Source organism: Colossoma macropomum, unplaced genomic scaffold (genome assembly GCF_904425465.1).
Source record: "Colossoma macropomum unplaced genomic scaffold, Colossoma_macropomum, whole genome shotgun sequence".
Taxonomy (NCBI): domain Eukaryota; kingdom Metazoa; phylum Chordata; class Actinopteri; order Characiformes; family Serrasalmidae; genus Colossoma; species Colossoma macropomum.
Window position 1 is genome coordinate 9,603,298 of NW_023494793.1, and position 13,643 is coordinate 9,616,940.

The 13,643-nt window shown below is 39.4% G+C and overlaps 1 protein-coding gene across 1 annotated transcript; it reads left to right on the top strand.

Moving 5' to 3' along the window:
* The first annotated feature begins 2,605 nt into the window (after positions 1-2,605).
* On the top strand, positions 2,606-10,279 carry gck (glucokinase (hexokinase 4)). Its single transcript, XM_036578426.1, has 10 exons — positions 2,606-2,756; positions 3,755-3,917; positions 4,933-5,087; positions 5,256-5,375; positions 5,829-5,924; positions 6,053-6,152; positions 6,338-6,521; positions 8,384-8,539; positions 8,652-8,885; positions 9,480-10,279. Exons 1-10 carry the CDS (start codon positions 2,676-2,678, stop codon positions 9,625-9,627), a joined length of 1,437 nt encoding a protein of 478 aa, XP_036434319.1. The 5' UTR covers positions 2,606-2,675; the 3' UTR covers positions 9,628-10,279.
* Positions 10,280-13,643: the final 3,364 nt, after the last annotated feature.

Sequence of the window (13,643 nt, forward strand, 5' to 3'; positions counted from 1 at the left end):
AAGTACCTGTTGTCCTTTACATTGTGTGTAAATTTCATGATGAATGAACCAAACGAAACAGCCCAAAATGACTTGGAAAAAAGTCTGGTTCCATTGACGTACATTAAAAGTAAAGTAGGTTTTTTTCCTCTTCCTATAAAGTTATCATTTTGGAGATACAAGGTTTTCTTTCGACAACAGCAGTATATTAAGTATATTAAGTTTTATTATGTTTCCTGATTTTTTCTTGACATTGAAGAACAAAAAAACTTGTACTTAAGGGTCATTTTGACTGGAAATTAAACAAATAAAGGGTGGTCTCAGATATTTGCCCAGTACTAGGCCTAAATGAATAACCTTATTTAAAATTTGACATTTTTGAGTAGATATAACTCACCATGCACATGCAAGTGGTGAACTGTTATACTTTTACTGTATATTTTAACATTACACAACTTATGAACCCTTCAGGTCATGCCAGTAAGGTTATATTTGATTTGACTGAAATTCTCTGCACTGCATACTTCTGTGGCTTTGACCAAGTGGTCAGTTTGACTGAGCTAATTTTAACTTTTTGCTATTAATAGCTCACGACAGAAGACCTTGCAAGTCGCCCCCAAAAAGAAATGTGTGTGTTTGCACTGATAAGCGCTGTGTCACAAGGTAGGGTCACTCAGCGCAGTTCAGTGGGACACCGTGGGTCAGTGTCCAATTACACGTGTCAATTTAACTCACATTTCAGTGCTGATGGAGGAAAAGGAGATTTTAGTGTTAGTCAGTTGTACATGAATAAGACACAATTCTAGAACACATTTCACACATTTTAATCACGTAAATATGAAGTATAATTTCTTTTAGCGTAAAATCAATTAGTAGTAAATTACTAATGCATGAGTTGATAAAGTATGTCGTTATCAAATCTGAATAAAAAAACCTGCAGGTGATCACTGCCTTTTTTGGAATGTCTTACAGAGTTTATTATCTCTCAGCTGGTCCCATGACTGGAATAAAAGTAGGTAATGAAAGCGTCTATCAATACAGCTTATCAACCACAGAGTAAAGATACGATAGAGCGAGACGGAGTGGAGTGATAAAACATTATAAAATATTATGATAAAATTTCTCTCTCTATGAATATGTGCAGTGCTATGCAAAAGGCTCAGGTACCTAAGCACATTGCTTATAACCCTTGATCTCAGTAGTTTTGGCTTAAAAACTATATATATATATATATATATATATATATATATATATATATATATATATGATTAGAATAAATACCACTAAACATAAATACAGTAAAAAATAAACAAGAATATCTTGTTTTGAAAAAGTATACAAAGCTTGGTTTGGGTTTTCTAATTCCCAGCCATATGCAAAAATGCACACAGCACTGCGCAAAAGTTTTGGCACCCGAGAAAATGCCATGTAAAGCATTTATTTGCTTAGGAAAACATTGATTTTAGAGTAAATACAAGTAAACAATACTCTGTGTTAGCTTATTTAGTGTTAGCTTACATATTCCTAGTCCATACAGTGACCAGAGTGCAATGGCGAGGAGTCAGTTGTATTTAAAATGTCTTTTATCTATCATGGCTTCGTTAGGCTTTTATGAATATCATCAACTAAAAAGTTGGATTATGCTGCATTTTTTTATGCTAATTCTCAACTCATTAGCCTCTCAGATCTGATATTCAGAGGTTTGGGAGTAAGGCCCAGAGGTGATAATGATGAGAATCAAAGTCATGCTGTTATCATAGAACATTTATTCAGTTAGATGTTGAAAAATCCAGTTTTTATGGTATATTTCATGCCAACTTTGGACTCTTTAACCTCTTACAACAGATACTTCAAAGTTTGGACCTTAAATTGCAACATCGTTGCATCAGCTACAACTGTTTGTCCAGCAAACAAAGGCCCCTAAATTTAGAAAGGGCTCAGGTTCAATGTTCCGAGTTTCTAAAATTAGACCCATTCACCAGCTTCTTTATCGAAAACCGCAAGCTCATTTTACAATGAAATAAAGGCCCAAATCTGCAATGAGTCCAATATGGTAATATTGGAAAAATATGATTACAAAGACATTTTGTAGGCTAGATTATTGTTGCACATGGCAAATGATATTGGAAAGCTACAATTACAAAGACCTTTTGTAGGCTAGATTGTTGTTAATGTGCATAGCAAATTATATTGGAAAACTATGATTACAAAGACATAGTTTATGTGTAGTTTAGTAGCTGCACCACTGTCAGAATAGAAGTTGCATTGTTGTAGATCAGTTTGCATGAGTGCAGTAATGCACTGACTTTAGTATGAAGCAATGTTAACAATGAATTCAATTTGATTATATTTGAGTTACACTGGATTAGAAATACATTACACCAGATACAATTACTGCCAAAAGGAAGAAAACTGAAGAAAACTGTTCAGTGCAGACAATCCGGAGCAATATAATCCATTATTAACATTGATACATAGTTGAAGGCCATTTCCAAATTACAAGTGGCCGTGTTGTATGTCCTTGACTCCTAAGCTGATGGGTTAGGTGGTGGGAGGGGTGTGTGTACAGAGAGCGTCGAGCTCTCGGACTGCCCATCCTTTCTCTGGGCATAAAAAGAGAGCAGCGCCTGTCTGGAACTCAAACTCACACCAGCTCACTAACTCGCATACAAAGAAAACAGAAAACGCTCGCAAAGATGCCGTGCCCTGCCACCATCCGCAAGCAGATGACAAGAATGCCAAGCGCTTACCAGTCAGTCTTGGAGAAATTTTTGGTGGTAAGAATGTTTGACCTTAGTGAGATTTTCAGATGCACTGAAAGATGTGTTACACTGGATGTACCTGATTTAAACGTGTCAGTCATTTCCACTTCAGTGAACTGTATTATATCGGCTGTGAAGTATTGCCAAAAGTAAGTAAACTGAAAGACAAATCCATGTAAATAATGTAGTTTGTTTATGTGGAAATGATGTACACATTTGAATCTTTTTCAGTGTAGGGTGTAAATACCACATTTTCAGTGTAATCTGTGGTGACTGAAAAACTGAAAAGGGGTAAGGGAAAAGAAACAGGTGATAGTATTACACTATATATTTTACCAGTATGATATTTATACAAACCTTATACTTTGCCCCAGCTTGAGAATTTTCATATTCATTGTGATGAATCTAATTTGAAGAAGAATTTCACTAACTTTTACAAAATGCGGCATAATTTAGTCGTTGAAATGTTAATAAAGTCTTTCAAAGTGGTTAATGTGAAATGGTTTGCTGTAGAGAAACTTACCTCCTCAGATTTCTTTACAGTGATGGTGATAGGAATCACTGTTGTGATATCTGCAATGGAAATATGGCCATTTTACGTACTATACAAAACCACCAGTGAATCTACATGTGTTCTTGTTTGTAAATGTAATGTTGATAATACTAAAATAGTGGTTAATTGAAAACATGTTTTCTTGGACACTATTTAGCTTAGAATGCCCTGCATGTACGTTTTAGGCGTTTAAAACTTATCTCACAACTGTTGTAAAGCTATAAAACCCTGGAGGAAATTCGCCTTTTTGTGTAAAAACTTGAGGTAGCTTTTGAAGACATTGAACTCTTCAGACATTTTTTTTCCATCATCACTGCTGTGAACAATTCTGACTATGTTTGCATTTGAATAACTTGATTATGCAGAAAATTCGAAAAAAATTGGTGGAGTTCCCCTTTAACACAGTGGGCAAGAATGTTCAAATCATGTGAAAATGTTCTCTCTATCTCTCTTTCTGCAGGTGGACCAAATCCTCTCAGAGTTTCTCTTGACTAAAGAAGATTTAAAAGACGTGATGAGGAGAATGCAGAGAGAGATGGACAGAGGGCTGCGTTTGGAGACCCATGATGAGGCCAGCGTTAAAATGCTGCCCACTTATGTCCGCTCTACACCCGAAGGCTCCGGTGAGTGCTACTGCCCATAAAACTTTCATAACAGCTATACTCAGGCCTAATTACTACCTGGCAACCCGCTTTACCACAACAGTCATTCATTTAATCACTTAAACTTCAGGCTTAACCTTTTTAAAGTTTAGAGAACCTTTTTAAGTGTAATATTCATTTTCTGCTATGCACTGAAACTAATATGTGAGTTATGTAGTTATTAAGGTCCATATGCTGTCCTGTTCAGTTTAAGGGGTTAACTTAAAGTAAGTCAGGGTCTAGACTGAGTCACTTTGTACATGCCAAGCAATGACCAGTCCAAACACTGCTTATCAAAGTTAATAATTGTGGTTGGTGTTCACTAAAATAACATACAGTAGCTATTACTCTGATACAGAGTCAGTTCAAGGACAGGAGGCAAGGCCTAACCTAATAAAACTACTGGATTAAGAAATTAAGACATGCTAAGTAATGTTTTTAGAAATAAATGACACATTTTCCCCCTTACCTCACATGCAGTCAGTCTACCTTGCCATGTTTTGGATGCTAGAACCAAACATTATAGTCCAGCACAGCTGGTTACCAGCAAAACCAGCATATGTTGTGTTTGGGATGCTGGTATGATGGTCAGCCAGGACCTCCTGACCAGCAATGGTCTGAGCTGTTTTTTTCCAGCAGAGCTAAAAGGCTAATGTAGCTAACAAGCCATGGAAGCTAACACCACACTAATTAGCATGGTGCTAACTACTTGCCTAAATCACCACATTTGCCTCAAATTTTGAGTGGGTAAGTCATTTCAAATTGAGTTGCGTTTGTGGTTGGTTTCTGACACTGTATCACCTACAATTATACACACATAATGGCCAAAAGTATATTAGCATAGCTAGGAACAGTAGCAGTAGCCATTTTGAAGCCTGAATTGTGTCTGTGTTTTTGTCCAAAATGGAAATGACAAAAATGAGTGTAGCATTTTCTGTTTTATACGAGTTGATTTCTGGATATTCAGTAAGAGCTGCGGTTGTTTCTGTGCTTCCAGAGGTGGGAGATTTCCTGGCACTGGACTTGGGTGGCACCAACTTCCGTGTGATGCTGGTCAAAGTGGGTGAAGATGAGGAGAGAGGCTGGAAGGTGGAGACAAAGCATCACATGTACTCCATCCCCGAGGACGCCATGACCGGAACTGCAGAAATGGTGAGCGCGTGAAGACAAGTTTTTGTGTTACGGCTTGGAGTTTCATAAAACAATGAATATTTACTGTCATTAGACTGGATTTGGACATTGATGATTTCAGCTTCATGGTATTTTAATGAGGCTAATGAGACTCTTTTATTCTCTCGCTCCCATTTTCTCCGTGTTCAGCTTTTCGACTACATCGCCGAGTGCATATCCGACTTCTTGGACAAGCACCACATCAAACATAAGAAGCTTCCTCTGGGTTTCACCTTCTCTTTTCCAGTCCGCCATGAGGACTTAGACAAGGTCAGTTGCTGCTTTTAAAAGGCACATGTAAAAGTACATCATTCTTAAAAAAGGGCCAGATTCTTAAATAAAATACCTAAATTCTATGGACATTTATATGTCAGTTGATTAAAGTATAACATAGGATGGGGTGCAAAGGGTTAAACCAAATCTTTAAAAAGAATTTTTTTTTTTTACCCTCTTTTTGGAAATAAAAGTGTTTGATTTACTATGCAAAAGTGCTGAAGTTTAAAAATATACTTTCCGGAATAAAGGGAGTTTGGACTGTTTTGGTACACATGAACATCAAGTGAAAATAAATAAAATGCAAGAAAATGTAGGAAATGTGAAATATGGGGCTTTTAACCACTTGGAGTCTGCCATGTTGGACTGTTTGCATCTGGACTCATTTTAGTTTGATAATGTTTATGTATATTAGTCTTAACTCTTCATGACTTATTTGTTTTCCAACAGGGAATTCTACTCAACTGGACAAAAGGGTTCAAGGCCTCTGGAGCTGAAGGCAATAATGTCGTTGGCCTGCTCAGAGATGCCATCAAAAGGAGAGGGGTCAGTGTATAAGAGTTAATACTGGATCATTTGCTAAGCTTTTTTGATGTTGTTTTCCGGTGGCAATGGCAATAACCTTCATGATATCACTTTACTAATGAAGACTTTAAAAAAATGTCGCTCTGCAGGACTTTGAAATGGACGTGGTTGCCATGGTGAATGATACAGTGGCCACTATGATCTCCTGTTACTATGAGGACCGGAGCTGTGAGGTTGGCATGATAGTGGGTAAGGAGATAATACCATCCAGCACCATGCACACTTTATAGCACGCACATAAACTTTATGACAGGAACATGGGATATATTGAAGCAGGAAAAAACAGGTCATGAAGCCATTATGTCATTTTCTCTAATGTGGAATTCTCTCTCTCTCTCTCGCTATCTTTCTCGTTCCCTTTCTCTGTCTCTCAGGAACGGGGTGTAATGCGTGTTATATGGAGGAGATGCGTACAGTGGAGCTGGTGGAAGGGGACGAGGGGCGTATGTGTGTGAATACGGAGTGGGGTGCCTTTGGAGAAAACGGAGAGTTGGAGGACTTCCGCCTGGAATATGACCGAGTGGTGGATGAGTCATCGCTCAACCCAGGACACCAGCTGTGAGTACCTCCCCCCTACACTATGTCCTCAAAGGAACCACACTAAAAATGAAAGAGACACAGTGGACTTTGCAGAAATCACACAGCTCAGAAAATGTTCAAATCTGCCAATAAAATCAACAGATACAAGATTTCTCCACTTCTTTAGGGTTGTCACAAATACTCAGTTAAAATGGATAACTTGATTAAAACAATCACTGCTTAAAATTTACACCCTCTATGAATCGCCATAGTGATTAGTTTTGCTATTGAATGATAAATAGAGTATCTGCAGGTCATTATTAAGCACTCAAGTCAGCTTTTTGAGCATCATAGAAAAACAGGAAACAGTAGATCTCACAAGTAATATTATGTACATGTATTTGTTGTTGCAATGTGCATGTAAGTGTAGTAAAAGTGTATCTGAAGTAAAAGGTTCTTGATTTAGGCTGACGAGCTTGGCAGACAGCTAACAGGCTAACAGGATGCTCCAGTAATATTCACTTACGCTTTGCTAAAGGAAATTCACTGCAAAAAGCAACATACAAAGTAAAGAAAATGCCACTTGAAAGCTTTTACAAATGTTCCAAATATCTGTGCTTAGGTGGAGCTGGCCTAAGTAGTACTAACGTTAGCTTGGTGCTAATATAACATTGAAATCCCCATAGAAGCCAAGCTAGTGGAAAATAGCATTATTGTGACAAGATTATGAAGTGACCGGCTCAAAGCAACATCAACGATTTCTCAAAAAATTCTCCATGTGGCAATAAAATGATGAAATGATCACCAAATTACGCTGTTAGTAACATTATCAATAGTGAAGGCCCTAAATTTGTATAGCACTCATATCAATTATTCATAACATATAAAGCTGGAGAATTCTAGCATCATATTAGAATCATTTTATACATGCACGTAAAGCAAAACTGGTTTTATATAAATGAAAACATTGATTCCAAACTTGCCTGTCACTCTGTACAATTGCTGGTGCTTAGAAACCCACGCAGCTGCCACTTTATACACTTTGTAGCACCAGTGACGTCAATACATTCTATGCCGTCACCCACATCACCATCAGCCTGTCTCTATACCTCAGCGCAAACAAAGCCTTTCCTTGAAACCCCTGTGGTTCTGATGGCACTGACCACGGCTGTTCACTTTTTGTTTTCATCACGTTTCTCGTGACCAACAGTTAGCGCAGACTTCCCATCGTTTGGTGCTCATGTTCCAAAGTTTGATTGAGATTTGCCTCCAAAGGCCAACCTGAGGCTCTTGTGCGGTCTCCAGGTGACAGGGTTGTTTTTCTGAGAATGCGGAGGTAGCCACGTCAGTGCCGGACCGCGCTCTGAGAGATTAATGGCCACCGCAGCAGATCATTAGCGATGTGGCTAGCTTAATGGCTGTTTACAGTGCACTGTTAAAATTGCTTACCTTCTACAGGGTTAAAGTGGATTAAACTTGAGCAAATTTAACTCCTTAAGGGTTCATTTAACACCAGCGGGTTACAGTGCGGATGCTAGCAGATGCAGTTTAACTCACTGGGCTAGTGGGCTTTTAGGCAAGCAATGAAGTCGACATTAGCTCCCACATTTTGTGACAGTACAGCATCTTTCATTGTTTCATATAATTTCCATCCATCACTCACTGAATTATGAAAAATTATCAAGAACTGTCACACAAGCATCCCTTTAGACCAAGTAAATGTTAAAGCTGTGGTCAGTAGCCATGTTTTAGTGCTAGGTTCTTTCAATTTTAGCGCTAAAACACTTTTCAGCTTTCATCGATGGCCAGTCATTCAAGAATTCAGTTCTCTGTAGACATGTAAAAGTTACTGTACATTACTGTATAGATTTTTAACCCTCTTCTGCTTCCTATGTTCCCAGGTATGAGAAACTCATTGGTGGGAAGTACATGGGGGAGCTGGTGCGGCTGGTTTTGATGAAGCTGGTGAACGAAGGCCTGCTCTTCAATGGCGAAGCTTCAGACATGCTGAGGACACGGGGCAGCTTTGAGACCCGCTTCGTCTCCCAGATCGAAAGGTACGTGAAAACTCTAAGCATAAATCATAACAAAACTTCAGCTAAAGCTATTATAGAAAAAAATCTCTACAATGATGTACAGTAGCTAGAACAATGTGTTGTTTTCCTTCAGTGACACAGGGGACAGGAAGCAGATCTATAACATCCTGAGCTCTCTGGGCGTCCTGCCGTCTGAGCTGGACTGTGATATTGTGCATCTGGCCTGTGAGAGCGTGTCCACACGTGCCGCTAACATGTGTGCGGCCGGGCTGGCCGGGGTCATCAATCTGATGAGGGAGCGCCGCTGCCAGGAGGAGCTGAAGATAACCGTGGGAGTGGACGGCTCTGTCTACAAGCTCCACCCACGGTGAGGAGAGGGCGGAGAAAGGGAAAACGTGGGGAAGGAAGGATGGGTTATGGCAGGGGTGCGCAACTCCGGTCCTGGACAGATGGTGTCCAGCACAGTTTAGTGATTTTCCCAACACAAACACACCTTATTACACTTGGCTGTTAATTGGCAGGTTTAGTGGGTGTGCTTGAGTAGGGAAACCTGCAAACGGTGCTGGACACCAGCCCTCCAGGACCGGAGTTGTGTTTAATTTGGATGCAATTCCTTAGTAACTAATTCAACACATCATTTACCAGATTTACTTTTAAACATTTACTAAATGTACAAGTGTGACTGGACGAACTATTTACACAGTTTGTTTACACTGGAAAAAACGCAGCGCAGACAATCTAGTCACCAGCAAAACCAGCATATGTTATGTTCTGGATACTGGTCAACCAGCATGACCATGCTGGGTGACCAGCTAAACCAGCATAACCCAGCTTAGATCAGCATGTAATTCGCTAAGGTCTAAGCTGTTTTTATTCCAGCAGTGTGTTGTGTACATGCTTGGAAATCTGCTATGTTTACAAGTCTTGATTTCAGTGCTGATTCACAAATCTCTTCTTTCAGTTTCAAGGAGCGCTTCCACAAGGTTGTCTGGGAGCTGACCCCAAACTGCGAGATCTCCTTCATCCAGTCTGAGGAAGGCAGCGGCCGAGGAGCTGCGCTTATCTCTGCAGTGGCCTGCAAGAAGGCCGCTTGCATGATAACGCCATGAGAGACAATGCTGTGAGATGCCCCAAACACTAGATGGCGCTCCAGGCTCACTGCTAACCTGCAAGGTTGAGGATGCTCACCTGGAGTGGCCCTGTTAAGCCTCCCTTCGCACAGAAATGTGCATTTCTCCAGAACGGGGCTTTGCTGTGTGGAACACATGGCTTTTGTCACACTTTTGGCACTTAAGTGTTCACTGCACAGTCCACACAATTGTACATGTTTGAAGTCCAAAATGTCATTTACGCAGGCTAAACTTTCAGAAGCTGTGAATAGGCTATACTTTACACGCAAAGGATGTTACTAATTATGTACCTGTACATATCTTTAATAGCAATATGATTTTCTTTGGAGAAATATCTTATCATGGACAATGTAGATGTTGCTTTGTGTTTAACACACTGTCTTTATTGTATTGTGGTGACTCTTACTGTCTTAATAAGTTGGAGAAGGAGGATTGATGGCACTGGAAACAGGCAACAGCATAGCTGACACTTGTAAAGGGTTTATTACTGATTAATGCTTATTTTATTTATTACATTTGAAAATGTGTTTGTATCCTGTGGTAGGCTTAACTTAATTTTAATGTTACATAGGAGGAATAACTACTCATGTAAAATGCTTAATTTCTGTAAATAAAGTTGCTGTAATGTAAAGTTCATGTCTCAGAACTGGAATTCTGGGGGAAAGAGGGATGAGCCAGAGGGACAGGGAGAGACTGGTGCTGGTTATTCTGCAGTTCAAACATGCAAGGTATTAAAATAGCAAACAGTTAAAAATAAACCACTGAAATTCTAACTGTGCTCTAAGGACCTCCAATTCAAAGGCTTTTAGCTAGAAACAGAAACCTCCTACAGACCTTTCCTAAGCTTTGGGGCAATAAACTTTATTTCAGTCACATTTGGCGTCGAACACTAGATGGTGCTAGATGGCGCTCCAGATTTTCATGTTTTTGGCTTGGACATATCAAAATGTCAGATATAAAGAAGTTGGATTTACTGCTATGTTACATGCCGACTGTTCATGAAATAGCCTTTTCACTGTATGTCCCAAGTTCACTTGATGTTAAACAAAGTGAGGCCACATGACATCACTAGGGCTAAGTGGTCAATATTCTCCGACTCCACAGCACATAGGACGGTTTTCTGCAGAGATCATTTAGATAAAATGACTTTGTTTCTTCACACACTGACGAATAAGTATTAATATTATTCTTTCACATATAATAGACCAGTCAGATGCTAACAGAGTCACATGCAGAGGTCACTGAGAGCAGAGAAAGTTCAACAGAGAGCAGAAGCCATCTTCACAGAGGAGCTTTCTGTTTTGAAATATGTATGAAAAGGAATTAAAACACATTAAATCCACAGATCAACAGAATTGTATAATCAAGGGTACTTCATGATGGCATATATATGGGTCAATAACATGATATGCATTTTTTGAGTCCATTATTTTCCCCAAAAAAACTTAAAAAATGCATGATGTATAAAAGTAAAAGAGGCAACACCTTTACGTGGAACAATTTTCAGTGCATACATATTGAAATCGCCTCCAAAAGTTTAAAATGTCAGGGGTTGCAACCATCTAACCATGTATGTTGATTAAGTACACTATAAGAACAGGTAATTTAGCTATATACAATTTCAAAATAAAATGGTTTGTCATGGTTTTATGTTTGATCACATTAAAATAAACACATTTTTGATTACGATAGAGGCGATTTCTTAAAAACCCCATTCATTTTTGCCACAGAGATTTTGAGCTCAGACCCGGAATTCCAAATATGGGCGTATTGCTAACGCAATTTCAGTGGCTGGCGCTGTCTCAGAGGAGCTCGGGAGGCGTGGCCATGCAAGTGCTTTAGGCAGGCTATGGCGTACCTATGGTAACAAGCAGTAAATTAAAGAGACATGGACCAGAGCCGGTTTATGAGAAGCCTGGCCGCTTCCTATTCCCCCCGTTATATCAAAAACAGGACTGCTGAACAGCAGAGGGCGCCCGCGAGCGAGTCCTCAATGAATGGGAGTGAATGGAGCTCAACGGCTAAAAACGAACAGTTAAAATAGTTTCTAATCACTGAACCAGAACTTTTCTTTAATTTTAGAAAGTAGAAGGATGTATTTCACTAAAAAAACAAAGAAATCTTACCTATATATTTCCTTTTGTCTACAGCAAACGGGTTTTGGGCAGCAGAAGGTGAGAATTACTGCTAGAGCGTGATGATTGATAGGCGAGCGGAGCAGCTCATTGGCTGTTAGCGCTCACTGACGTCATGGACATACATGAGGCGCCGTTTTAAACTCCTATAACTCGAGTTTAAAAGCTCTTAAAAATATAACAGCAGTGTTAAAATGTTTTATGATGTTCAGTGTTAAGGAAATGTTTGTATTCTTTTACATTCAAAATGTTTAAGCATTTATAAACTATGATTTTGCTCAAATGCTCCATATCAACCCATTCGTTTTGGACTCTCTCGGGAGCGCCCTCTAGTGTTTGAGAAAAACGGAAGACATTGCAGAGTGGTAATTCACCTCTCTACAAGTCCTCTGCATGGATCACTGTAGTCGTGTCGTCATTTTGTAGTCGTAGCTTTAGCTCGCATGTAGCAATATTAGCATTATAGCTCTTTAACGATCTCATAATTCAGATGATCCAGGGGTATTCAGGAGAAGAATGTTCTCAGGGCAAAACGTATCGGGTTCTGAACATTTTTATTTAACACAGGGGGCGATAGAGGCGATTTTTTCAAAAACCCTGTTCATTCTGCCCATAGAGAAATGGAGCTCAGACCCGGAGTTCCTAATATGGGCATAGCGAGGACTACAGTGGTCTATTGGCCACATATACCCTCCAACAGCTTCACATTTATCCTGTATTTGAGTCGCAGTGTTAGAACCTGCAGTCTTTCAGCCTTCCCCGAGAACCAAGAGCGCCAAACCACCTCAGACACAGAGGATGACACAGCGAGGCCAGTAGCTTCCAGAATAACCAACACTAGAACACAGTGCTTAACCAGGTTCTTAAATAACGCTCTTACGCCAGCAGATGGCGCTGTAGACTAAGACAAATCACTTCCACCAGCGATTCCCTCTGACCTGCAGGTTGTCCCAAACGGAAATCTGATATATGGTCATATATGCACATATATCATGAAGAGTCAGGCATACATTTCAAAACATATGTACAGTGTACCTATATGTAAGTGTCAAATATTGGATAGATGAGTGAACACATACATGCTAAAAATGTATGTATATATATATATATATATATATATATATATATATATATATAATACACTGAAAGTGTTTTTAAAGCAAACAAATTAAAATGAAATACAAAAAATATAAATAACATAAAGCTAGCATATACAATAATACAGTAATATATTCCATCCATTTATGAATATATGTGTATATATATATATATATATATATATATATATATATATATATGTGTGTGTGTGTGTGTGTGTGTGTGGTGTGTGTTTATATGTTGGTATATGAGTGAAAATATTTAAATGTATTCAAATTATATACATATATACACACACAGACACATAAATATGGAATTCCGCCAGCAGAACCTGTCTTAATTATGACGTCATAATTGAGGCCCCGCCCCTTCATTATTGACGGGATCTATATATTGGAGATACAAAGAAAACATCCCTCATTTTCGTCGTAGCGATTTACTGAAGCACTGCTGCAGATCGTCTGTTCATAAGGTCAGTGACTTCACCTGAGTTTCAGAGAGAGAGAGAGATGGATGTGAAGGAGAGGAGAGCCAGATCTATGGAGGCTCTGAGAGAGAGCACACTGGCAGAACTGAAAACCTTTCACTCAGTGTGGGCTTTGAACGAGGAGGAGAGGGCGGAGCTTCAGCATCTCCGCCACAAGCACAGGAAGACCCTCATGAAGACCTCCAGGGCTGAGAGGACGGAGCGGCGGGAGGAAGTGAGGGATGAGGATGAAATGAAGAGGCTGGAGGCAGAGATGATGGAGAACTGCGATCTTC

Bases quoted from the DNA above. Each gene is read 5' to 3' on its own strand.
- gck (XM_036578426.1), top strand. From the start codon at position 2,676: ATGCCGTGCCCTGCCACCATCCGCAAGCAGATGACAAGAATGCCAAGC. The intron at 5,925-6,052 runs GTCAGTGTATAA...GTCGCTCTGCAG, and splicing joins ATGCCATCAAAAGGAGAGGG to GACTTTGAAATGGACGTGGT. The intron at 6,153-6,337 runs GTAAGGAGATAA...TCTGTCTCTCAG, and splicing joins TGAGGTTGGCATGATAGTGG to GAACGGGGTGTAATGCGTGT.